Source organism: Oncorhynchus keta, chromosome 26 (genome assembly GCF_023373465.1).
Source record: "Oncorhynchus keta strain PuntledgeMale-10-30-2019 chromosome 26, Oket_V2, whole genome shotgun sequence".
In the NCBI taxonomy this organism is placed as follows: Eukaryota; Metazoa; Chordata; class Actinopteri; order Salmoniformes; family Salmonidae; genus Oncorhynchus; species Oncorhynchus keta.
In genome coordinates this window covers 38,490,863-38,518,744 of record NC_068446.1, presented here as the reverse complement: position 1 = coordinate 38,518,744, position 27,882 = coordinate 38,490,863, and the positions used below count along the sequence as shown (strand labels likewise).

Below are 27,882 nucleotides of genomic sequence, written 5' to 3'. Positions count from 1 at the left end.
ACTCCATTTTTACCAAGAATATTTCTCCTGCGCCTGACTTACTTGCCACCTATACACACTCTTATGACAGTAATGCTGTTTGCGCTGTTGAATCTAGTGATTTGTATCTTGTTTTTATTGTTGTCTGAATACAATCAAATCAAATCCAATTTTATTTGTCACATACACATGGTTAGCAGATGTTAATGCGAGTGTAGCGAAATGCTTGTGCTTCTAGTTCCGACAATGCAGTGATAACCAACAAGTAATCTAACTAACAATTCCAAAACTACTGTCTTATACACAGTGTAAGGGGATAAAGAATATGTACATAAGGATATATGCATGAGTGATGGTACAGGGCAGCATACAGTAGATGGTATCGAGTACAGTATATACATATGAGATGAGTATGTAGACAAAGTAAACAAAGTGGCATAGTTAAAGTGGCTAGTGATACATGTATTACATAAGGATGCAGTCGATGATATAGAGTACAGTATATGCGTATGCATATGAGATGAATAATGTAGGGTAAGTAACATTATATAAGGTAGCATTGTTTAAAGTGGCTAGTGATATATTTACATCATTTCCCATCAATTCCCATTATTAAAGTGGCTGGAGTTGGGTCAGTGTCAATGACAGTGTGTTGGCAGCAGCCACTCAATGTTAGTGGTGGCTGTTTAACAGTCTGATGGCCTTGAGATAGAAGCTGTTTTTCAGTCTCTCGGTCCCAGCTTTGATGCACCTGTACTGACCTCGCCTTCTGGATGATAGCGGGGTGAACAGGCAGTGGCTCGGGTGGTTGATGTCCTTGATGATCTTTATGGCCTTCCTGTAACATCGGGTGGTGTAGGTGTCCTGGAGGGCAGGTAGTTTGCCCCCGGTGATGCGTTGTGCAGACCTCACTACCCTCTGGAGAGCCTTACGGTTGAGGGCGGAGCAGTTGCCGTACCAGGCGGTGATACAGCCCGCCAGGATGCTCTCGATTGTGCATCAATACCTGTTTTGTAAAGTAGACCATTTCACATGAATGGGATACAGTACCTCCAGTTCCTTGTTTTAATTGGTCAAGTTTATCCAGCTCCTCTATGACTTGCTTCACCATTTTGATGTGGTCCTCTGCCTTCCTCATTACAATTTTGATGCTTTCTAACCTAAACCGTTATAAGTTCCTGTATTGCACGGTAAGGCCCTCAGATTTACTGAAGTACATATTTTTTTTAAAGGGAATTAAACATTACAGACCAAACAAAAATATTAAATAAAGGGGAACATTTAAGAATAGGACATGTAAAGTATAAATCAAGTGAGTTTCGTGTATAGGCGACACAAACCACAACGTAGCATTTCGATATGAGGCAGTTGAACTTAATCTACTCACTTGACCTCTGCTGGTCTCTATTCTCTCTACTCGCTCGATCTCTGCAGGACTCGAGTGATTTGTAGTTTTTTTTTATTGTTTTGTCTGAATACAATACCTGTTTGGGTTATTGCTCTGTCCATCACCGACTCTTTGCAGCAATCACAGGCAACACCTCGATGAGCAACTGCAACAGGAGATAGCCCTTTTCCACCAACTGGATCATGTACTGAACATCACCTTCATCTACCAACCACAGTTCAGCAGTGAGCTGGTGAGCACTTCACCATATTTGTTCACTTGAACAATGCTCTTGGACCCTTTCTTGTTTTACTTAATCTGCAAAATTGTAATTATTCGCCTACCTCCTCATGTATTTTGCACACAATGTATATATATACTCTTTTTTTTTCTACTGTGTTATTGACTTGTTAATTGTTTACTCCATGTGTAACTCTGTGTTGTCTGTTCACACTGCTATGCTTTATCTTGGCCAGGTCGCAGTTGTAAATGAGAACTTGTTCTCAACTAGCCTACCTGGTTAAATAAAGGTGAAATAAAAAAAATAAAAAAAATATGTTCTTGGAGTATGTTTGAAATGGCCCCTTATAGCCATTTGTTGTAGAAACAGAAGGCCATCCCACTGGTTAAATCAATGTTTCCATGTTGTTTCAAATAAAATACACTGAACCATCGTGAAATAGACGTTGAACTTATGTCTGTGCCCAGTGGGATGTCACGTGATTCCTTCAGTGTTGTACAAACATTTTTTTGTTTATACAACACATAAATATGGGACCATCACTGCTGTTTAGTAGGCCTGTGTGTAATCAGAATACATTTTGTACTGTTCTTTTGTGTGGCCGGAAGCATAATGGAACTACACACTGGTGCAAAGCTATCCATTTGGAAAGAACAGTAACAAATTGTGAGACTGGGTACGAGGTTACTGTTCTTTTCAAATGGATGTTGGTTATTACGATAAGAATGTTTGCTCAAATGTTACCGTTAATGTCATGCAAATAACTCCAGGCTTTTTTTATTAGCTGAAGAATGATAGGGTGACAAGGTGTGCTTTTTTTTATTGTGCTTCTATTACCCACATAAAGTCTGGACCGAATATTAAAAATACTGTCACGTTCTGACCTTTATTTTCTGTGTTTTGTGTTTAGTTAGTATGGTCAGGGCGTGAGTTGGGTGGGCAGTCTATGTTTGTTTGTCTAGGTTTTGGGAATTTCTATGTTTCGGCCTAGTATGGTTCTCAATCAGAGGCAGGTGTCATTAGTTGTCTCTGATTGAGAATCATACTTAGGTGGCCTGGGTTTCACTGTGTGTTTGTGGGTGATTGTTTCCTGTCTCAGTGTGTGCACCAGATAGGACTGTTTTGAGTTTCACATTTTTTGTTTTGTTAGTTTTGTTCATGTGTACCTTATAGCATTAAAAAGTACCATGGAAAATTACCACGCCGCGTATTGGTCCTCTGATCCGTTTCGCCTCTCCTCTTCGGAAAAAGAGGAGGAAACTCGTTACAAATACATCCGTATAGAGATTCCATAACTCAAACCCTTGTTTGTCAGATTTGTCACCATGTACAAGACCTCCTGGATTCTATAACTCAAACCTTGTCAGATTTGTCACCATGTACAAGACCTCCTGGATTCTATAACTCAAACCTTGTCAGATTTGTCACCAGGTACAAGACCTCCTGGATTCTATAACTCAAACCTTATTTGTCAGATTTGTCACCATGTACAAGACCTCCTGGATTCTATAACTCAAACCTTGTTTGTCAGATTTGTCACCATGTACAAGACCTCCTGGATTCTATAACTCAAACCTTATTTGTCAGATTTGTCACCATGTACAAGACCTCATGGATTCTATAACTCAAACCTTGTTTGTCAGATTTGTCACCATGTACAAGACCTCCTGGATTCTATAACTCAAACCTTATTTGCCAGATTTGTCACCAGGTGCAAGACCTCCTGGATTCTATAACTCAAACCTTGTCAGATTTGTCACCATGTACAAGACCTCCTGGATTCTATAACTCAAACCTTGTTTGTCAGATTTGTCACCATGTACAAGACCTCCTGGATTCTATAACTCAAACCTTATCTGTCAGATTTGTCACCAGGTACAAGACCTCCGGTAATCCTTAGTCCTTACTACTAGCACCTCAAGTCAAAATTCAGTTATACTGGGACACTAGCCTTTGAACAAGGCAGATAGCCACTCTAGGTATGAAAATCTTCCCATATCAAATAATGAATTTAAAAATATATATTTGTCAATACGACTTATAAGATACCGTTTGGGTATTTAATTCGTCTTGTAAAAAGTTGATTTAACTGAGTGTACAAAACATATAGAACATCTGCTCTTTCCATGACAGACTGACCAGGTGAATCCATGATCCCTTATTGATGTCACTTGTTAAATCCACTTCAATCAGTGTAATGAAGGGGAGAAGACAGGTTAAAGAAGGATTTCTAAGTCTTGAGACATGGAATGTGTGTGTGTCATTCAGAGGGTGAATGGGCAAGACAAAAGATGTATGTGCCTTTGAACCGGGTATGGTAGTAGGTGCCAGGCTCACCGGTTTGTGTCAATAACTGCACCGCTGCTGGGTTTTTCACTCAACAGTTTTCCATGTGGATCACAAATGGTCCACCACCCAAAGGACATCCAGCCAACTTTACACAACTGTGTAAAGCATTGGAGTCAACATCGGTCAGCATCCCTGTGGAACGCTTTCAACACCTTGTAGAGTCCATGCCCCATGTTCTTAATATTTTGTAGACTGTGTATATCCAAAAGTAATGTATTTAAATCACGACAGGCCATTTGGGGTTAAAACCTCATTTAATTTGTCTACATTGAGGTTATCTGGTCACTGAGGGAGAAAACCGGCATGTTTTTGAGGAGTATAGCAGTGTCTCTTTTGTAGCAGTGTCTCCCAAAGCCTCAGGCAATCTCCTCTTTGGCTTCCACTGCCTTCTTGAATCAGAGCTATGGTTCCCTGCTCTATCCTCAACAGGGTTGCTTTTCCTGATATGAAGACACATCACAGATCCAGAATCAGTCAGATCAGTCACACCCAGATCCAAACTCTCAGCAGAACCCACAGGAACAGGTCTAGAATCATCCCCGTACCCTGTGGACCAGACTTCACCCTAAGATGGTCCTGTAGTGGCTCCTCTCCAGGCCTTCTACAGATCACACCAGAACATTTGCTGTGGTCTCGTCACCAGCCCCTGGTCCAGAGGCTACAAGGCAGCCAGGGGCAGATGGACATGGGATGGTACTCAAGGCAGCAGACAGAGCTGGGTTGGGGTCGGGTCGGGTCCATTTGGCCAGCTGAAGCACATGACGGTGCACAAGGCCCTTCGAGTCAGACAACGTCAAGCACAGGCCACACAGAGGAACATCAGGAGTTCCAGTTGATTAAACTTCCAGCACAGAGACAGCAAGACTAAGTCTAAGACCAGATACTGCTGTTTGTGTCCAAGTTAACATGTTGGTACCCACCCGCAAGCTTTAAAGAGCGTTAGTATAGATTGCATGTGTGTGCTTCATCATCAATAATAGTGACAGAAGCTTGAAGATTTGATTGTCCAGCTTTTCACATTTCACACACACTACAACCAAACTTGTGAGATGCTTTTCCATCTACACCCCTACCACTATCTGACGTGTAGGTGGATTAATATGGAACACTTTGCGGTGCACTGCAAACTCACATGTACAAAACCAGGGTTGTGTTCATTAGGGACAAAATGCAAGAAAAATAGTGAGCTGCTGCCTGAACCAATTAGGAACACTTGTTTTTGTTTTCTGTTGCGAAATGTTTTTCTAAGGTGTGCCCTAATGAATACAATCCAGGTACTAATGAGATGCCAGGGGGGAGAGGACGCGTGTAGGGACAATTTTTGCGTCAAACGTTCCTCCAATCAGGGAGGACCACCGTGATACTCCCTCGTCATCTCTTTGCTTCTTTCCTCTCTTCATCCAGCAACATCAATCTATATCATCCCATCTTACACTGTCCCGGAGAAAAGGAAAAGCACTACCACTCTTCTCATTAGGTCAGAAACACAGTTATTCTGTAGTCACACACTCCTATTCGTTGCTTAGAAAAGTTTATTGTTGCACTATTGGGACATTGTAGAGGTAAGTGTTATTCTGCTGTCACTATAGTGAATCGCTATTAAAAAATGTATATGTTTTACTGTAGACGTCTGTGCCTTCTGTCGTCTCGTCGTGACGTGGTAATGTTTTCGCTGGATGTCATAAATTGTTGTTTTTCTTTCGACTACAATCAGCACCTGGTGGTTTTGTTAATGTAGATGTAGTGCATAGTTCAGGCCATCTTTCGTTATGGTGTTTATGTAAATTCAGTGCATAGTCCGGGGCATCTTTCGGTGCTTATGTAGATTCAGGGCATCTTTCGTTATGGCATACCATTGGGACATTTGTTTTGCTACTGTAAATTGGCCTATGGCTGTAGAGATATAAGACTATTGTTAACTGGCCTATAGCTGTAGAGATGTAGACACATGACTAACTCACTGTCTACCACCCAGGGATCCAGTTCGCTGGCGATGGCAGCGGCGGCCCGCAGGCGCCATGGCAACATGCCCCAAAGGCGGGCGACTTTGTTGCCGCGGGGATTCCAGCGCTCCATGGCCAAACGGGTGACATCGACAGCAACGGAGAGACAGCCCACTGGGAAGACTGAGACTACTGGCCCAAACCTGGTAACCACAACAGGTGCACCGAGGCAGACAGCACAGCAGGTAATACAGGGAAGGGGGGAGGGGTAAAAGAGAGAGTGAGAAAGTGGTAGAGATAAAAAAAAAGTAGAGTAATGAAGATGTAGAAAGGGGCAGAGGGGGATAGAAATAAATAGAGAATTGAAGAGAAAGTGAGATATGGCCTTTTTATGTGTTTTTTTGCATGGACTTTGAACGAAAGTGTTACACTGATTAGGTTGACAGGAAGTTGAAGTGTTTATCTTACTCTGATTATACTGGTCCATCTTTGTCTGCCTCCCTGTAGCCTGGCACTATTCAGCCCTGTGGGATAGAAATGGGGCCAGGTTGGACATTTATCTGCAAAGCCAAGATGTCCCCCTCATCCCCTCAGCAGCGTCAAAATCACCCTGACACAACCATCGCTCCTTTGACAGTCTGTCAGACAGAGCCCGACATACAGAGTTCTCATGGTTGTACCCTAAGATATCATAAAGGAATTAAATACAGTGGATTGCCAGAGTTGCTGCTCTCATAACTGTACTACTTATCTCCTCAGTATGGGTCCATAGTGGGAAGAACAGAGAGGCTGATGGGAATAACAGAACCAGAGCAGCTTCACTGGAGAGAATCAGGTATGCCAAGTCAGTTTCAGAAAATAATGACATCCCTTGGATAGTAATGCTCAGTCTTGTGTGTTCGCTCAGACCTACGGTGTCCATTTCAGGACAGAACCAACAACTTCCATCGATGTGATTGTCCTAATATGGACACCGTACAAACCAAAACAGGATATTCAAGACAGTGAAGTGAATGCAGATAAAATATTACAGAAGGGACTGGTAATTTGCTAGCAACATACATAGCAACGAGACCTGTTTGAGACAAACAGAAACGTAAAGCGAAACTAACAGACATTTCAACTTACTTTTTTAATACATTGGCATTGACATCAAATTACTACATTGGTCTTGTAATATCAACATATTCAAATAACTACAGAGCAAATTGGCCAGTGTTATTTTGTAGCATATTATGTTTAAGACAGGACCTCGTAGACTAAGGCCATTTTCCATATCCTCAGGATCCATCCAGAGTCCCAGAGGATTTTGGGCAGTTCCTGTGTAGCCACTGTGCGTCTGGAGCGTCTGAGGATCAAACTTGACCCCGGACAGTCAGTTGCCCTGTCAATGGTACCGCCACTGGTGTCTTTGGTGTCACTGTTACGCCAACCACACTCAGAGTTGCTGACTGAGGACGCTGCGGCGCCTCTGCCGGCAGTCATTACCCCAGAGGAGCATGTCCAACAGGTACAGACCATAGAGTTGGATACAGGGCGCACTTGCCACAAAGCCTGCATGCTTTACCATGAAATGGTGAAATATGAAATACCATGGGTGCTGATGAAAGGGACTGGTAATTTGCTAGCAACATACGTAGCAACAAGACCTGCAGTGCCATTGAGTACTTTCAACATTTTGAAACAGTCAACTGGGTGGCACTTCCTACGGGTAAACAAGTGATCATAGAATTACATACAAGTCAGCAGGAGGGAACAGCCAATGAATTATAGCCCTGAGCAAACATTCCATTCACTGCATGTGGAAGTAAATCACCAACATTGACTTTATGCCTGTTCTGACAGCACACTCCAGATGGCAGTAGTCACCGTTTCAGTTAGTTTACCGACTGCCAACAAACTCCTAGAAGTTGAAAAATAAGTAATTGTCTACTTTAAAATTGCCCTCAATGGTGCTGCCCATGCTGTCATAGTCATTATGGTAAAGATGCAAAGAATGGCCCTGTATCTACCTCTACAGATTCACCTGGTTCCCCACATATTTTCTCATGTTATGATACAGTGTTACAAATACATTAGTGCTTTAAAAAGTCCTACTCTATTGGACAAGTCAGACGTTTCATTTCTAAATCAGGGTTTAATGTCAATGAGAGTTGCATGAATGGACATTTCTCAAATTAGGATTCGGCCACCTCGAATCACACTGGGTTAGAGAGGTTACACAGTTACGGTAATTGCCTGGGCCTCCACGCCCATCAACCAAGCTGACCTGTCCCTGTTCTACATAGAGTAATGTGTTTATTGGCCAATTCTATAAATGTGACTTTAGATTCCTGTCTGTCTTCTATTTGAAGACAGGGTCCAGTCTGGATTTCCAGCAGAGTTCAGCAAACAGAGAAGAGTCATCTGCATCAGAACCAGGGGCCTCTGGGATGGAGCCAACACAAATACAGGGGCCCCTTTGGACTGAACCACCACCACCACCACTTCAGGAGAGACCTGCACTCCCATCGCCCCCTATAGGACAAGCACCAGAATCAGATCTAGTACTCGACTTGGAGTCTGAATCGGAGTCTGAATTGGTTCCAGATCTGAAATCTGGCTCAGATTCACTGGAAATAGAATCAGACCTGGAACCAAAGTCAGAACTGAATCTGCCAATGGAGTTAGATCCAAAGTTGGAATCAGAAACAAAACTGGAATCTGATTGGGTGCCTGCCGATGTGGAGAACAGTGAGGGGGGTCATGTGGGGCAGTGCGCATCTATCGATGGGTCTATAGTGTCCCAGGAGCAGCCTGAGAACGAGAAAGGGGCAGCAGGGATGGAGAGTGAGGATTTCTGTGCGGTGTGCTTCACTGGGGGCGACTTGCTGTGCTGCGATGGCTGCCCTAAGGTCTACCACCTCTCCTGCCACATACCACCCCTCCGAAGCTCCCCACTGTATGTATTAAGATGCCATTGTCGGTGTTTATGAACATTTTATAATGATTTCTTCTAAACATTTTTCCAAATAGAGTTTCACATCCTTTGAATATTTGTGTATCCTGCACATTTTACATGTGGAGATACAATTTCAGGAAAACGTGTATTATACTGTAACGCAGACCCGGCGCCAAAACGAATAGGTTGGATGTGCCTTTGATTTCCATAGGTGGGCTTGTTTTTTCACGGAACCCCCCCATGTGTGCCCGTGCGTGCATGCATATTTGAATGAAATTAGCGCATAGAACTCAGAGATAGGCTATTGGCCAATGCAGCAGTAGGCCTATAACGTTTCAATCACATTCGTCTCTCTTTTCTGCCTGTCTGCCTCCCTTTCTATCTGTCTTGACTGGAGCTATTGCTAGGGAAGTTCAACATTGTAATAATTTTGTTCATATTGGGATAATCAGATCATCATACACTACCTGACCAAAAGTATGTCGAAGTATGAGCTTTACACCCCTCCAGAAGACGATTGTCATTGCGCATGTTGATCTTAGGCTTGTGTGTGGCTGCTTGGCCATGGAAACCCATTTCATGAAGCTCCCGACAAACAGTTATGGTTTCCAGAGGCAGTTTGGAAGTCGGTAGTGAGTGTTGCAACCGAGGAGAGGCGTTTTTTATTTTTACGTGCTACGCACTTCTGCATTCGCCAATCCCGTTCTGTGAGCTTGCGTGGCCTAACACTTTGCGGCTGAGCCATTGTTGCTCCTAGACGTTTCCACTTCACAATAACAACAGTTGACCGGAGCAGTTCTAGCAGGGCAGAAATTTGATGAACGGACTTGTTGTAAAGGTGGCATCCTATGACAGTGCCACGTTGACAGTCACTGAGCTCTTCAGTATCGGCCATTCTACTGCCAATAGTTGTCTATGGATATTGCATGGCTGTGTGCTCGATTTTATACACCTGTCAGCAACAGGTTTTGCTGAAATAGCCGAATCCACTAATTTGAAGGGGTGGTTTGTTCTTTCACACTGACGCTTGGTGATTATCGAGGCCGGGAGTGTTAGAAAGATGTTTCAAATATGGAGGAACTATCGTTTGTAATGGTAAAATATACCTCATAAAATGACAAGTCAAGGTTTTTTAACAATTACGTTTTATGGTTGAATAGTTTTAAAATGTTGACTGCCTCCTGTTTAGACTTCAAGGTGGGTGATGTTGCGGTGCGCAACAAGCACGGGCCTTTCTCCTATTTGGGGCGACAGGTAGGCGAGTGGTTAGAGCATTGGACTAATAACCGAAAGGTTGCAAGATCGAATCCCCGAGCCAACAAGCTAAAAATCTGTCGTTCTGCCCCCAAACAAGGCAGTGACTTCTATGCGTGCTCAGCCGTACTCGTGTTATCAGGACAGAGAAACCAGACTCATTGCTCATGGAAAACTCCAAAGAAAAGATTGACAAAACTCATAATCGTTGTGAACTCTGCAAATAACATTTACACTCCGAGAATGAGAACGGTAAATGACAAATGAATACATGCATTAACAGAAATGTGTGTAACCAAATGAAGAGGGATTAAGGGTACATTTACTAGACCTACTGGTGAAATGGGGAACTTATGAAAAAGAAACCATCAAAGGGCAAACTATTCACACAATGATCAGGAAATAATTGGTGGGAGACAGCTGAGCGCATTCTGGAGAGCTGAGCGCATTCTGGAGAGCTGAGCGCATTCTGGAGAGCTGAGCGCATTCTGGAGAGCTGAGCGCATTCTGGAGAGCTGAGCGCATTCTGGAGAGCTGAGCGCATTCTGGAGAGCTGAGCGCATTCTGGAGAGCTGAGCGCATTCTGGAGAGCTGAGCGCATTCTGGAGAGCTGAGCGCATTCTGGAGAGCTGAGCGCATTCTGGAGAGCTGAGCGCATTCTGGAGAGCTGAGTGCATTCTGGAGAGCAGAGTGCATTCTGGAGAGCTGAGCGCATTCTGGAGAGCTGAGCGCATTCTGGAGAGCTGAGCGCATTCTGGAGAGCTGAGCGCATTCTGGAGAGCTGAGCGCATTCTGGAGAGCTGAGCGCATTCTGTAGAGCTGAGCGCATTCTGGAGAGCTGAGCGCATTCTGGAGAGCTGAGCGCATTCTGGAGAGCTGAGCGCATTCTGGAGAGCTGAGCGCATTCTGGAGAGCTGAGTGCATTCTGGAGAGCAGAGTGCATTCTGGAGCTGAGTGCATATCTTTGCCACACACCTCCTTCTTGTTACAACATTTTAATGATACTCAAGACACATTATCTTCACACATATTTGAGATGCTTTTCACTGACAGCCTCAACTCAATCAGCTAGACATAATGCCATACGCGCCACCCAAATTGCAGGATTTCCAAATAGGTATAGACCTACACATTTATGATTTGAAACAATCCACAAAATTGTTTTTGAAAATCAGCTAATGATCCTCTATGGCTAAGTCATGCTCTCTGGTGAAGTATTTTTAATGTTTTTATTTAGACATGAGTAGTAATTCTATCATTTTGGCCAAACATCAATTTACTTTTGGGGAAGCCAGCATCCTAACAGTGCACCAGCCAATTTTCCTTTCCAATTCGCAAGAGGCTGAAACCAGAGATCTGTATATAATGACAAGATGCTCATGTCTCTGCCCTAACAAAGGGAGTAGTTGTCCCAAAGGCGGGAAGGCAGGCGACAAGCTTAGGTCTGCACAGGGGTGATACTTCCACATGTCCCCCCAACATTTGGAAATTGTATTTTTGTCCCCCACCCAGCTTTATCCTTGGAATGTGATACAAAACGAGGCAACGGTGTGCTTTAGGACCATGCGGATGCCTCCGAGCGGTCGGGAAGGCTGTTTGGAGTGTTTATCCAACTGAAAAATAGAAAAAATAAAATAATAATAATTGGTCCCCCCCACTTCTAAAAACAAAGTTGCGCACCTGGGTCTGCATATAATTCCCAAAGAAACTCATTGGGCTTATTCTGGGCAGATTTTGGCAAGAGTGAGCCCCCTCGCTTCACCTCTTCCTCTCTGCTGAAACTCTCGATTGATGCATCTTTCTGTCTGCGTGCATCTCTGTCAAATACATGATCAATAATTTTTGGGGACTGGCACAGGAGGTATGGTAGGGCGGGCCAGGCCCCCTAAGGCCCGCACATAACCCCGGCCCTGCTGTCGTGCAAAACTATACCGGTCTTGAGTTGGCATTGTTGGCAATGTTCACAGGGCAACAATATGTGTTCTGTTACCAATAACCATACTGACAGTTTATGTAATACTGAAAGCCTCTGGATTAGATGAGGAAATGGAACAAATATGAATCTGACCCTCTCTCTCTGTCCCACAGGGGCGACTGGGTGTGCACGTTGTGCCGGAGTGACCAAGAACCTGGGGTGGGCTATGACTGTGAGACCATACATCCCTCGACAGACCACCAGGGGGCAGGCACACCATACACACTGTCCAGCCTGGACCAAAGAGTGGGTTATGATGATGATCTTCACTGTATGTGTTAGGACATTCTTTCCATGTCATACAGCAGTCAAGCATACAAGTATTCGCATAGACAGATTTACAGCACATCGCCAACATATGCTAAAGGAGAGTAGATAAGAGCCAGCTACAGTGTCTGTTTAGGATTGGGAACTACCATGGTTTAATGAAGGGAATAGTGGGGTTCAGTATGATTTTAGTTACGTGTATCTCTTTCTTTGCAGAGGTGTGAGAAGCTGACTCTTCTGTTGTCCAGCCACGTCCTCAGTGCTCCATTCCAGGAGCCTGTCAGCCCACTGGTAAAAAGGCACCAATCATCTTCCTCCAAGTCTATTGACATATCTTCCTCTATTCAGTGGTGGAAAAAGTATCCAATTGTCAAACTTGAGTAAAAGTAAAGATGCCTTTAATAGAAAATGACTCAAGTAAAAGTCACCCAGTAAAATACTACTTGAGTAAAAGTTGAAATATACTTAAGTATAAAAAGTAAATGTAATTGCTAAAATATACTTAAGAGTCAAAAGTCAAAGTATAAATCATATCTAATTCCTTATATTAAGTAACCCAGACATTATGGTTTTCTTGTTTAAAAAAAATGTAATTTATGGATAGCCAGGGTCACTCTTCAACAGTCTGACATAATTTACAAACAAAGTTATTTGTGTTTAGTGAGTCTGCCAGAGGCAGTAGGGAAGACCAGTGATATTCTCTTCATAAGTGGGTGAATTAGACCATTTTCCTGTCCTGCTAAATGTAACGAATACTTTTGGGTGTCAGGGGAAATGTAAGGAGTAAAAAGTACATTATTTTCTTTAGGAATGTAGTGGAGAGAAAAAGAAGACAGCACCCGGAGAAGACGGCTGATGTTTTACATGCTCCTAACGGATTGCGTTTTTATGTTAATTTTTTTTGCATTGTTAAACTTATTTTTTTACTTATTTTGTACATAATGTTGCTGCTACAGTCTCTTATGACCAAAAATAACTAATGGACATTAGAACATTGATTACTCATCGCGGACTGGCAAAAGCTTTTTTTTGTTCCTTTAACGAGCCCGACGTGAACGACAATCTGCTTTCCCAGGAACAGGCCCAAATCCCCGTCATTTGCGTGAAGAGACGACGGAGAAAAGGGACAGAGGTCGGGCTGCCTTCTGAGGATTCGAAGGTGATCGAATAAACCCCCCGCCTCTTCTGTTCTTCTAGCTAACTTCCAATCATTGGAAAATAAAATTGACAACCTACGAGGAAGATTAAACTATCAACAGGACATCAAAAACGTTAATACCTTATGCTTCACAGAGTCGTGTCTGAATGACGACATTATCAACATACAGCTGGCTGGTTATATGCTCTATCGGCAGGATAGAACCGCGGCGTCTGGTAAGACCAGGGGTGGCGGACTATGCATATATGTAAACAGCGGGTGCACGATATCTAAGTAAGTCAAGGTTTTGCTCACCTGAGGTAGAGTATCTAGCTGTAGACCATGCTATCTATCTAGAGTTTTCATCTGTATTTTTCATAGCTGTCGACATACCAGGTTGTAAATGAAAACTTGTTCTCAACTGGCCTACCTGGTTAAATAAAGGCGAAATAAATAAATACCACCACAGACCGATGTTGTAACTAAGACCGCACTCAATGAGCTGTATTCCACCATAAGCAAACAGGAAAACGCTCATCCAGAGGCGGCAATCCTAGTGGCCCGGGGACTTTAATGCAGGGAAACTGAAATCTGGTTTTACCAAATTTCTATCAGCATGTTAAATGCGCAACCAGAGATGAAAAAACTTGAGACCACCTTTACTCCACACACAGAGACACGTACAAAGCTCTCCCTCGCCTCTATTTGGCAATTCGGACCATAATTCTATTCTCCTGATTCCTGCTTACAAGCTCAAATTAAACCAGGAAGCACCAGTGACTCGGTCAATTAAAAAAGTGGTCAGATGAAGCAGAGGACTGTTTTGCTAGCACAGACTGGAATATGTTCCGGGATTCTTCCGATGGCATTGAGTACACCACATCAGTCATTGGCTTCATCAATAAGTGCATTGATGACGTCGTCCCCACTCTTGCTCACCCTGAGGAAGGCACAGTGATGCCGAAACATTGGTAAATACCCATTAAATGGATGGGTTTATACATCGAGTGTAATTACATACCCCAACCAGAAGCCATGGATTACAGGCAATATCCGCACTGAGCTAAAAGCTAAAGCTGCCGCTTTCAAGGAGCGGGACTCTAACCTGCAAGCTTATAAGAAATCCTGCTATGTCCTCCGACGAACCATCAAACAGGCAAAGCATCAATACAGGACTAAGATCGAATCGTACTACACCGGATCCAACGCTCGTCGGATGTGGCTGGGCTTGCAAACCATTACAGACTACGAAGGGAAGAACAGCCGAGAGCTGCTCAGTGACACGAGCCTACCAGACGAGCTAAACCACTTCTATGCTCCCTTCGAGGCAAATAACACTGAAACATGCATGAGAGCACCAGCTGTTCCGGACGACTGTGTGATCACACTCTCCACAGCGGAAGTGAGTAAGACCTTTAAACAGGTCAACATTCACAAGACCACAGGTCCAGACAGATTACCAGGACGTGTACTGCGAGCATGTGCTTACCAACTGGCAAGTGTCTTCACTGCCATTTTCAGACTGTCCCTGACTGAGTCTGTAATACCAACATGTTTCAAGCAGGCCACCATAGTCCCTGTACCTAAGAACACTAAGGTAACCTGCCTAAATGACTACCGACGACATAGCACTCACGTCTGTAGCCAAGAAGTGCTTTGAAAGGCTGGTCATGACTCACATCAACACCATTATCCCAGAAACCCTAGAATCACTCTGTTTTGTATACCGCCCTAACAGATCCACAGATAATGCAATCTCTATTGCGCTCCACACTGCCCTTTCCCACCTGGACAAAAGGAACACCTATGTGAGAATGCTATTCATTGACTACAGCTCAGCGTTCAACACCATAGTTCCCTTAAAGCTCATCAATAAGCAAAGGACCCTGGGTCTAAACACCTCCCTCTGCAACTGGATCCTGGACTTCATGACGGGCCGCCCCAAGGTGGTAAGGGTAGGTAACAACACATCCGCCTTGCTGATCCTCAACACTGGGGCCCCTCAGGTGTATGTACCTGGTCTTCTCCTGTACTTACTGTTCACTTATAACTGCACGGCCAGGCACAACTCCAACGCCATCATTAAGTTTGCAGATGAAACAACCGACAATGACGAGACAGCCTATAGGAAGGAGGTCAGAGACCTGGCCGTGTGGTGCCAAGACAAAACCTCTCCCTCAACGTGATCAAGACAAAGGAAATGATTGTGGACTACAGTAAAAGGAGGACCGAGCACGCCCCATTCTCATCGGCGGGGCTGTGGTGGAGCAGGTTGAGAGCTTCATGTTCCTTGGTGTCCACATCTCCAACAAACTAACATGGTCCAAGCACACTAAGACAGTGGTGAAGAGGGCACGACAAAACCTATTCCCCCTGAGGAGATTGAAAAGATTTCGCATAGGCCCTCAGATTCTCAAAAGGTTCTACAACTGCACCATCAAGAGTTGCCTGTTATGGCAACTGCTCGGCCTCCGACCGCAAGGCACTACAGAGGGTAGTTACTTAGAAATGTCCTTGTTTTTGAAAGAAAAGAGACTTCTTTAATATTAGACATTGCGAACCATCTGTTATTGACAAAAAGACACGCAAGCCCCCCTCGTCTTACCAGACGTAGCATCTCTGTTCTGGCGGTGCATGGAAAATCCCACTAGCTCTGTATTGTCCGTGTCGTCGTTCAGCCACGACTCTGTGAAACATAAGATATTACAGTTCTTAAGGTCCCGTTGGTAGGATAATCGTAATGGTGGGTCCTACATTTTATTTTCCAATGATTACATGTTAGCAAGTAGAACGGAAGGCCGTGGGAGTTTACTCGCTCGCCTACGGATTCTCAGAAGACAGCCCATCCTCTGTCCTCTTTCTCCGTCATCTCTTCACGCAAATTACGGTGATTTGGGCCTGTTCCCGGTAGAGCAGTATATCCTTCTCATCAGACTCGTTAAAGGAAAAAGCTTATTTTAGTTCATTGTGAGTAATCACTGTTCTGATGTCCAGAAGTTATTTTCGGTCATAAGAGATGGTAGCAGAAACGTTATGTACAAAATAAGTAAACAAATAAGTTACAAACAATGCAAAAACAACAAAAGAGCACAACTGACCAGGAGCATGTAAAACATCAGCCATCCTCTTCGGCGCGCACCATCTTATGTTGTGATAAAATTAAATTGACTCTGTGATTGGGCTCCAGGCTCGTCATTACTACCAGATCATTAAGAGGCCGATGGACCTATCAGTGATCAGGAGGAAGCTGGACCAGAGGAACACTCTTCACTACTTCACAGCCCAGCAGTTTGTGGACGACGTCCTACTCATGTTCAGGAACTGTGCAACTTTCAATTATGTAGGTCAAATCCATATGAATTGAATCATTATTTTGTTATTTAAAAAATATTTTGTTAATGTTAAGATAATATTCAATTTCCAGAAACTAAAACTATACCTATATTTTTTTCTTGCCAATAAGCCATAGGGATTTTCCCATAGACATATAGGAGCCAGGAACACAGCTTTTTATTTTTTTTGTTTTGTACATAAATTGTCCTTCATGGTCTTGAAAGTTGAACTCTGCAGCTCCCTTCATGACATCTGACCTCTTGACCTGTAGCCGGATTCTGAGGTCGCCAACGCAGGTCGTAACCTGGAGGTGTTCTTCCTGTCCAAGCTGAGGGAGGTGTTTCCCAGCCAAGCCTTCCCCACGCTGACCGAGGACAGAGCGAAAAAGAACAGTCTCGCTTGGCTGAACAGGAAAAGGAGGGACTACCACAGGAAGAAGAAACGAGGTCACTTCCTTGACTTCTGAAGTGGTCTGGTGTAATGTTGTATGGTGACAAAACATCTCACATAGTTGTATATTTTTAATATTAATTAAACCTTAGTCTGGCTATATCTAAATACATTATTTTATAATCAAGGAATGTAGACATATGGGAACTTTTGATTCATAATTTGTGTTTTACAGTCTTGTCAAATTTGAAGTGATTAAATGCCAATTGATTCCATCGATGGATCTTTTGTTAAACCATCAATACTGATAACATCACACACACAGTGATCTTAATAGCAACCATTATTGACCACCGATTTTGGCCGCGGATGTCGGAGTTTACTCTTAGTCCTGATTGCTGCCTTCATTTTTCAAGACTATTTCACCTTCCGCTGGTTTTATCATCAGAAAAATGGAATCCTGCTATTATAGCAATGTATCTATTTGACAATCATTCCGTACAACTGAAATAAACTCTGAATCAACCATGGGACCAGCTAAAGAGTTGTAGCTACGCTGCCTAGGCAGCAAAAATACCACAACCATCTAGCCAGCTAGCTAATGTTAGCATATAAGATCAGTTGCGTCTATTCATGGCTGCCAAGGGAAGCCAGGTTTCCCCCAAAAATGGACAAAAAAACAACAACAAAAAAAACATTAATTAATTGACCTTTCGTCTCTGTGTTTCATCATTTTCCTTCAATTCGCAAGAGACTGAATGTATCTCACCAGAGAAGCATCCGATCGAGTGAAACAGCACCTCTCTGTATGTGTAGCCCATCTATCTGATGCTGTCTGGTCAAAAATAGTATGATATTTGAATGCATGGGAAGCCAGCACACATTTAGCCTCCCTTGATATTTTTTTTTATACAATGATATCTAATCAGCGTTGAGCTAAACTGAGTAAGCTCAACTGTGAATGGTCCTGGCACACCACATTTTTAAGTGTCAAGGGAAGCCAGTTTGAATTTGGCTTCACACCAATCACATCAAGCCAAACATAATTTATCAGAAAATAAATTGAATTGTTGCATCTCATTGAGTTGATGACCTCTGGTGGCTAGCTAGCTAGCTAAAATTGTTCCTTTCCTAAATTAGCCATTGACAGAGAGAGGGATTTGGACTTGTGGTTTTACTTAATTATCCGTACTGACCAATGATTATAATAGCGATTCTGATCCAACCATAAATTCATACATTGTGCCTCTGGCCTGAGAGAATGGAAGTTCAATATGTAGCTAGATGTAACAGTAGTAGGCTAATGTTAACTAGCTGTCTAATTGTTCTCCATGAAAGGAAGTTAGGCTAGCCAGCAAGCATTTTGGCCAGGTAGCCTAGGACAACAAAAACTAAAAGTGTGTACTGTATGCCAGAGTCATAAAACATTTTGTTAACATGAAAGAGTGGAGGATGGCATTGGCCGTAGGGTGAGTTAACATGTTTTTTCCACTTATGCACACACACACAGGAATCAGTACCATGGACAGCCACATTGTAGTTAGCTAACGTTGTTTGGACTAAATTGTTTTTGGAATCTTTTAGTTGTTACTGTATTAGTAGACTAAGTGTAGGTGAATTGATGATGTTGAAATGGTGTTGGAACAGTGGAGGCAGTTCCGGTTTTCTTTGCAACTTGCAGTAACTCTCGGGTGTTCTAAATCAAGTTGTTTAGTAGTCCAAAAATGTCGGAAACATTAACTTGCTTGTAACTGTCTGTTACATGCAGTGGTGTAAAGAACTTACAGTAAGTAAAACTACTTTAAAGTACTACTTAAGTAGATTTTTGTGGTATCTGTACTTTACTATTGATATTTTTGACAACTTTTACTTCACTACATTCCTAAAGAAAAGAATGTACTTTTTACTCCATACATTTTCCCTGACAACCAAAAGTACTCGTGTCACGTCCTGACCATAGAGAGCCTTTATTTTCTATGGTGGAGTAGGTCAGGGCATGACTGGGGGGTTAGTCTAGTTTATATGTTCTATGTGGGGTTCTAGTTTTGTTTTCTATGTTGGTGTTTGTATGATTCCCAATTAGAGGCAGCTGGCTATCGTTGTCTCTAATTGGGGATCATATTTAAGTGGCATTGTTTCCACCTGTGTTTTATGAGATCTTGTTTTGAGTTATTGCACGTAGCATCGCTGTAGTCACAGTTCGTTGTTAGTTTATTGTTTATTTGTTTTTGTCTTTGCTAAGTTTCACTTTCTAATAAATAATGTGGAACTCAACATCTGCTGCGCCTTGGTCCGTTTCTACAAACGAACGTGACAACTCGTTACATTTTGAATGCTTAGCAGGAAACGAAAATGGTCCAGTACACGCACTTATCAAGAGAACATTCCTGGTCATCCCTACTGACTCTGGAGGACTCACTAAATACACATGCTTTGTTTGTAAATGTTGTATCCGTAAATTTCAAAAACAAGAAAATGATACTGTTTGCTTAATATAAAGAATTTTAAATGACTTTTACTTTAGATACTGAAGTTTATTTGAGCAATTACATTTACTTTTGATAATTCTACGTTAAATGTGTACATCATTTAGTCATTATTCATAAAAAAATCCCATAACACAAACGTACAAAATCAGCAGGGGATCAAATACTTTGTCTCTCACTGTAGCTAGCTGGGTCTCGACCCCGCCCTGTGCAACTGGGTACTGGACTTCCTGACGGGCCGCCCCCAGATGGTGAGGGTAGGTAACAACATCTCCACCCCGCTGATCCTCAACACTGGGGCCCCACAAGGGTGCATTCTGAGCCATCTCCTGTACTCCCTGTTCACCCACGACTCCGTGTCCATGCATGCCTCCAACTCAATCATCAAGTTTGCGGACAACACTACAGTGGTAGGCTTGATTACCAACAACGACGAGACGGCCTACAGGGAGGAGGTGAGGGCCTTTGGAGTGTGGTGTCAGGAAAATAACCTCACACTCAATGTCAACAAAACAAAGGAGATGATCGTGGACTTCAGGAAACAGCAGAGGGAGCACCCCCCTATCCACATCGACGGAACAGTAATGGAGACGGTAGTAAGTTTTAAGTTCCTCTGTGTACACATCACGGACAAACTGAATTGGTCCACCCACACAGACAGCGTTGTGAAGAAGGCGCAGCAGCGCCTCTTCAACCTCAGGAGGCTGAAGAAATTCGGCTTGTCACCAAAAGCACTCACAAACTTCTACAGATGCATAATCGAGAGCATCCTGTCGGGCTGTATCACCGCCTGGTACAGCAACTGCTCCCCCCACAACCGTAAGACTCTCCAGAGGGTAGTGAGGTCTGCACAACGCATCACCGGGGGCAAACTACCTGCCCTCCAGGGCACCTACACCACCCGATGTCACAGGATGGCCATAAAGATCATCAAGGACAACAACCACTCGAGCCACTGCCTGTTCACCCCGCTATCATCCAGAAGGCTAGGTCAGTACAGGTGCATCAAAGCAGGGACCGAGAGATTGAAAAAACAGCTTCTATCTCAAGGCCATCAGACTGTTAAACAGCCACCACTAACATTGAGTGGCTGCTGCCAACACACTGTCATTGACACTGACTCAACTCCAGCTCACTTTAATAATGGAAATTGATGGGAAATTGATGTAAAAAATGTATCACTAGCCACTTTAAACAACGCCACTTAATATAATGTTTACATACCCTACATTATTCATCTCATATGTATACGTATATACTGTACTCTATATCATCTACTGCATCTTGCCATTTTTATGTAATACATGTTTCACTAGCCACTTTAAACCATGCCACTTTTATGTTTACATACCCTACATTACTCATCTCATATTTATATACTGTACTCGATACCATCTACTGCATTTTGCCTATGCCGTTCTGTACCATCACTCATTCATATATCTTTATGTACATATTCTTTATCCCTTTACACTTGTGTCTATAAGGTAGTAGTTGTGGAATTGTTAGGTTAGATTACTCATTGGTTATCACTGCATTGTCGGAACTAGAAGCACAAGCATTTCGCTACACTCGAATTAAAATCTGCTAACCATGTGTGTGTGACAAATACATTTGATTTGATTTGAAGCCTTCGTTATAATGATATTTAAATTGGCATCATATATTGCTGCAATCCATGTCAGTTTAATTTACAATGTGGTATTTTAATTAAGTTGTTCATTACTTTATTTTCGTAGAAGAGTAGCCTCGATGTAGTTAACTAAATCATAGGCCTAATTGATATAGGCTGCATTGTTAACACATTTAATTGCAGACCATTACTTAGTCAAACTACGCCTACATCTAGGCGGTGCAGCAGTGTTCAATATTTTCAACTTCTGCTTTACACACAGACTGCGACTAGCTAGATTTCAGCTAGTTGAAAAGCAAAGCACATGTGCGTCAAGTACGGAAAATACAGTCTAGACATCTGGCAAAACAAAATGCAAAAGCATCTGATAGTCAACAAACATGGAGAACTTTGATGAAAGCCTATCAAAGCCTATCAAAGCCTATCAAAGCCTATCAAAAAACATCTTTATGAAACCTCATGTAGGGATTTCAAAGACACAGAAAGGAGTCTGAACTCCTGGAAAGAGATCTGGGAGGTAATGGGGGTAGATGTGGTAAAGAGGTCAATGGAATGCAAAATGGGGGGATTGAAGGACACTAGATTGGCGCACATTCAACAAATCTAACAAAGTGGATATTTGTCAAATCCGTCATGACTGATATATTGTAACAGGCCCATAATGTGGTTACTAACATCCGATTTGTATATACTTGAAATCGGTTGTGGTAGTCAAAGTTGTTTTGAACTATAATGCACTTGATTTGACGATGAACATAAAGCATTAACATCGGATTTTTACCTCAACATACTGTGAAATACACATTTAAACAATAGGCTAAGGGGGCATTAGGGAGATTCGGAATGGAGATGCAGGTGAGAAAACTGTGCAGCCTTTTTACTTCATGCCATCTTGCTCCTATGTCAAGCGCCAGGTATTTTCGTTTAGCCAGTTGCTTGTAATTAGCTGGATGGCTATAGAGATTAGCCCTGAATCACTATGAGTGATGTGGTGCAGACCAATTTATTGGATGCGTATCACCGATCCCCCAAAGAGCAAGAAGTGTGACTGCTCTAACTTCTGCTGAGGCTGCATTGCAGTAAACCCTGTAAGGTCACTGCAGACGTTGGATAATTCTTCTTCTTTCTTTGAGATTGGGTTGGTGGATCACATCCAACATTTAGATGCATACACTGCCACCAATGGCACCGGAGTGTGAGGCCAGTCAGTCCTCTCATGATCCCTCACCCTGTATCCATATTCCTCTACCACTCTCTTCATCATACAACACTTTCTGTACTACTCTGACCCTGGCAACCTCAATCTGCCTTTCTCTCACTGGACACCTCTGATCTCCAGCCCAATGGGCACCTCCACACCATACACACAACTTTCTCCACCTGATACTACACATTCCTTCATCTCATGCCCTCCTGCACACTTCTCACATCTAGGAATCTCCCACCTACATACTGCTGCAACATGACCATAAGCTTGGCACCTAAAATCTCTCACGGAATAACTAACACATCCTAACTTCACGTTGTCGGGCCAGTTGTCGGGCTTGACCATGCAGAGCCTTTAAAACCCCTTACGGTGAACTTTAGTAGAATCATGACCCTTTCGAGTTGTCAGTTCATCGTTCGCCGGTAGGCTAAATTTCCTTCTGTAGGAGGAGGGGGCAATTCATGAATATTCATGAGCCGTCGGGTGATTGGTTGAGCCTTATTGAGTGCATAACTTTTTACATTGACATTTTAGTCATTTTAATGACGTCAAACAGATGCTCTACAGAGCCTTCTGTTTAGCTAGCTGATTCCATCGGCATGGGCAGTTAGCACCGACCAAACTACTTGGGAAACACAGCTTCAGCTTGATCACCAAATTAATTGGGAAATAAATTAAAGCCTCACCAACTAGCTAGCAGTTTATTTTAGATTCACTGTCTGATCATTCAAAAAACGAGCCCACTAATTGTTATTTTGACCTTTCCACAAATGGTCTGGTACGTATTGCTTGATATGAGCAAGTTAACACAAATGTATTCATCCACGATAAGTTAATGGTTACTGCCTGGCCAGTGATCAAGCTAGCTACATTTCAGAAATTAGCTTTCCTCTTAAATGCAGTGGTCAGTGGATAAAATAAGTCGAAGAGTTGAAAATATTTGTCTAAAAAGAATTAGTCGCCAGCTATTGTTGGTTATCATGTCTAACCAGTTGGCTCCTGAAGCCTATCTATGTCCCCATGAGCTCCCGAGTCTAGCTAATGTTAGCTAGCTAGCATTTCTGAATCAAATACTGTAGCTAACAAGCCCTCATCGACAACAATGTCAGATTCGTATTTAAATTTTATGTTAACTGTCATTGAATTTGGTGGTTAATACTGGTTTCAGACCCTAGAGAAATTGTCCACCATTTTTGGTGTTTCGGTAAGCAGAGTGACGTCGCGCACTCAAAAAGGCTCCAAGCCAATACCCGACGGGTTCTATGTCGAGACTCTTGAATATTCTCTATGAATAGGCGTCCTGCGTGCTCTGGGCATTGCTGCCTCAAATGAACAAAATGAGTCAAAAGATTTCGAAAAAATGAGAATCAATAAAAGAGCCGAACTTCCCATCACTAGTTGTAATATGTCATATTCTTCCATTTATATTTTTCCTATTCTGATCTCGTTGTTCCTGATAGGATGTTACTTCATTGGGGGCAGGAGTATTGAATGAAGCCAATGACTGTTTCCTTTGTCTAGTATCAAGCCGGCTTGACACCGTAACAACGTCAGATCAGCTGGTCTGTATAGATCCTCAGTTATTTTCGTTGCAACCACGATTATTTTAGCCTGGAGCTCCATGTAATCTCCCGTTAGTAGCATTATTAAAAATCCAGTGCTAACCTGTAGGTGTTATGATGCTGATGGTTTTCGAGACTGATGGTTTGTGGCTATCATTACAGCTCTATCTAGTTGTCGCATTGAGGATAACAGTTGTTGACAACTGTAGCATTTTAACTAACCCTATCCCGTTTCCTAACCTTAACCTCAGTCTCCTAACCTGACACATTAGTTGTCCTAACCTGCCACATTAGTTGTCCTAACCTGCCACATTAGTTGTCCTAACCTGACACGTTAGTTCTCCTGACCTAAACAAACCAACAGTGCCGACAACCCATCAATATCAACCCACAGGTGAGCATTACATTCTGCATCCTTGTTGCCATGCACCCACCATCTGAATGTCTTTTATGTACCATGGGCATTAACAACAAATGAAAGAAGACACATGGAAGGAGATAAGATCCCCTTTTAAAAGCCTACAGCCTTTTAGGTGATGTTGAGTAAAATGGGGAAATTGATTTTGAGATTGTATCAAGGGGAAGGATAATTCTCTACACATGCACGTTCTTTACTTTTTTCTAATTCTAAAGAAGCCGAGCCACATGTGTTTTTGACCGTTGTTGGGTGAAGAGCCAACACACCTCAAGGGAGTACAACCAGCAAGCCCCAAGTAATGGAGACATATTCTACTAGACCTACATGTATTTTTTACTCTACACTCAATCGCATAGACTAGAGCCAGCTGGAAGTGTGCATTGTCAAACATACACTTGCTTACCATTCACTGTAAGGGATTTCATCATTTTGGAAGCAATGCAATATGTTTAAAAACGCTTACAGATATGTCCATAACAGTTTTCCGGCTGCTAGCGTCTGGCCTAGTGGTAGCGCGGCTGAATCCGGAGTACAGACATACGCCTGCGACTGGGTTACCTATCATGTCTTGGCTCCTACTCTCTGTCTCTCTCTGTACCTGTCTCTCTCTCTCTCTCTCTCTCTCTCTCTGTACCTGTCTCTCTCTGTACCTGTCTCTCTCTCTCTGTCTCTCTCTGTACCTGTCTCTCTCTCTCTCTCTCTCTCTCTCTCTCTCTCTCTCTCTCTCTCTCTCTCTCTCTGTACCTGCCTCTCTCTCTCTCTCTCTCTCTCTCTCTCTCTCTGTACCTGTCTCTCTGTACCTGTCTCTCTCTCTCTCTCTCTCTCTCTCTCTCTCTCTCTGTACCTGTCTCTCTGTACCTGTCTCTCTCTCTCTCTCTGTAGCTGTCTCTCTGTACCTGTCTCTCTCTGTCTCTCTCTGTACCTGTCTCTCTCTCTCTCTCTCTCTCTGTACCTGTCTCTCTCTCTCTGTCTCTCTCTCTCTCTCTCTCTCTCTCTCTCTCTCTCTCTCTCTCTCTCTGTACCTGCCCCTCTCTCTCTGTCTCTCTCTGTACCTCTCTCTCTCTCTGTACCTGTCTCTCTTTGTACCTCTCTCTCTCTCTCTCTCTCTCTCTCTCTCTCTCTCTCTCTCTCTCTCCTGTCTCTCTCTGTACCTGTCTCTCTCCCTCTCTCTGTACCTCTCTCTCTCTCTCTCTCTGTACCTGTCTCTCTCTGTCTCTCTCTGTACCTGTCTCTCTCTCTCTCTGTACCTGTCTCTCTCTCTCTCTCTATCTCTCTATACCTGTCTCTCTCTGTACCTGTCTCTCTCTCTCTCTCTCTCTCTGTTACGAATGTCTAAGCAAGAAAAAGCAATGTACATGTATTTATAAAACAAAAATAAAGTACATTTTCTAATTAAGACAAAAATAAATGAATTTACTCGAATTTAGAACAGCTCATAATAATGGCCGGAACGCTTTTTTAGAATTTGTGTCTCATTCATTACAAAATGGCCAATATTTAACTGGCAGATGAATGAACATGCAAGTGAAAATACTGTGAAGGAGGTCATTTCTAATCAAGGGCTGCTTGGACTGTCTTCTCCCTAATATCTGGGCCACAGACATCTTTAACTAAATATCGCTATCCTCATAATATCCTACAGAACACCCTGACCAAGACATGGACTTGGATCAACATTACAGCACAACAAAGACCAACTCAAGTTCAAATGAGGCGGAGCCAAATTAATATCTATTCAATTAGTATTTCATTCATTTGTTATTTCACTCCATGCCCAGTATTTGAACTTCGAGAGAATAAGTATGTCAAAGCCTGCCTTATGCCCAAATTTGGGAATCTAACTCGGCAAGAGGAAAGAACATTATCCATCACACCATGAGAAAAAGAGCGAAGCGTGTCACATGATGTCATTTGACGTGCAGTCTTCATTCCTGTAGTGTACATCAGCTATCTAGGCTATATGCCCTGTCGGAAATATATTATTTGGTTAAAGTAATGCACAGTATGTATTCAGTTTGCCTTGTGCTGTTCATACCTTTGTTCCTTTGTTATTCATATTACCACTTTATAAGGTAAGTGGAAAATATTGCTGGTTAAGAAGACATTACAAAATAAACCTTTGATTACCCAGATTTGGTGGATTTAGGATTATAACTAATGCAATTCAAATGTATCATTGTTACATTTGCTAAATTGTCTCATCTGAGGATATAAAACACTTGGTACCCAATGATCATTTAGTTGATCTGTAAAGTGCTTTTAGAACATTATCTACACACAATGCACTGATAGCACTCACCCCAATGACGCACTATGCTCTTGCCATTTGGGGTCAGAATGCTCACCAGTACTATATGTTAGTAATGAACCTCTCCCCCACCTACAGTGCTGGAGAAGCATATTGGCTTATCCCTAATTTCACCATTGGCACTTTAGCGTTCTGTCGCAGCCCCATGAGACATTCTTATGACACAGACATTATGTAATACCATGAAGGGCTGCGTTACCCCTTAAGCCATACTGAGAGCTGGATAGAGCCCTTTCTATGTGTGTTGAGTGGGTTTATACTGCGACTTAGAGGGAGTTAGTTGGAGGGAAGGAGTGTATGAGATGATGACCTGTACACTGTACACTGTAGCGAAGTGAGTTTGATGTTTTTTTGAGTAAGTGACAGTGACTCTTGCGCAGTAGTGATATACAGCCACGTGTGGGTCCATTTGGTCAGATGAAAGGTTGTATACTGTTATGAATGGCTGAGTCTGGCAGCATGTCTTTTATTTTTCACCAGTGGCGGAATATTTCTCTTCATTAAGAAGATTTTGAGATTTGAGGATGAGAGGCAACAGAAGAATGCAGTCTTATTCTCTGGTTTACTTGCTTTTATCAACTGCACATTTTACCTCTCCATCCTCAATCTAACTGTCTGTTTTTAATCAAGGAAGATGTGAGGCAGCCCTTCTCTTTTTTTGTTTATAGGATAGAGACATAGTGGAAAGATAAGAGAATATACTGAGATGGCAATAGGGTGGATTTAAACCCATGCTGAAGTGATGTTTATGTGCTCCAGAGACAGCGGCTTAGACCGCTAGACCACCCCAGGCCACATCAGGAGCCTTTAAGTACAGGTCAGATCTGTGGCATTTTAAGTGTATGGGGTTATGTCACTTTGAGAAGAAGTGTTCTTACACTATTTATCAGTGTTATATGTTGGACTCAGTTACACCAGCTCTGTCAGGAGGAATGGGCCAAAATTCACCCATCTTATTGTGAGAAGCTTGTGGAAGGCCACCCGAAACGTTTGACCCAAGTTAAACAATTGAAAGGCAATGCTACCAAATACTAATTGAGTGTATGTAAACTTCTGACCCACAGGGAATGT

The 27,882-nt window shown here is 42.7% G+C and overlaps 1 protein-coding gene across 2 annotated transcripts; it reads left to right on the top strand.

The window, feature by feature from the left end:
* The first annotated feature begins 5,321 nt into the window (after positions 1–5,321).
* Positions 5,322–19,471, top strand: LOC118359355 (tripartite motif-containing protein 66-like). Of its 2 annotated transcripts, none has more exons than XM_035737895.2 (10): positions 5,322–5,433; positions 5,932–6,144; positions 6,407–6,572; positions 6,659–6,734; positions 7,184–7,409; positions 8,254–8,840; positions 12,183–12,315; positions 12,553–12,627; positions 16,662–16,814; positions 17,079–19,471. In XM_035737895.2, exons 2-10 carry the CDS (start codon positions 5,950–5,952, stop codon positions 17,271–17,273), a joined length of 1,806 nt encoding a protein of 601 aa, XP_035593788.1. In that variant the 5' UTR covers positions 5,322–5,433; positions 5,932–5,949; the 3' UTR covers positions 17,274–19,471. The 2 variants fall into 2 exon arrangements, with proteins under 2 accessions (XP_035593788.1, XP_035593787.1); XM_035737894.2 differs by having other exon boundaries at positions 5,345–5,518.
* The last annotated feature ends 8,411 nt before the right edge of the window (positions 19,472–27,882 follow it).

Excerpts from the sequence above, each read along its gene's own strand:
- LOC118359355 (XM_035737895.2), top strand. The coding sequence starts at position 5,950 with ATGGCAGCGGCGGCCCGCAGGCGCCATGGCAACATGCCCCAAAGGCGG. Across the intron at positions 12,316-12,552 it reads TGTCCAGCCTGGACCAAAGA|AGGTGTGAGAAGCTGACTCT; the intron begins GTGGGTTATGAT and ends CTTTCTTTGCAG. Across the intron at positions 16,815-17,078 it reads ACTGTGCAACTTTCAATTAT|CCGGATTCTGAGGTCGCCAA; the intron begins GTAGGTCAAATC and ends CTTGACCTGTAG.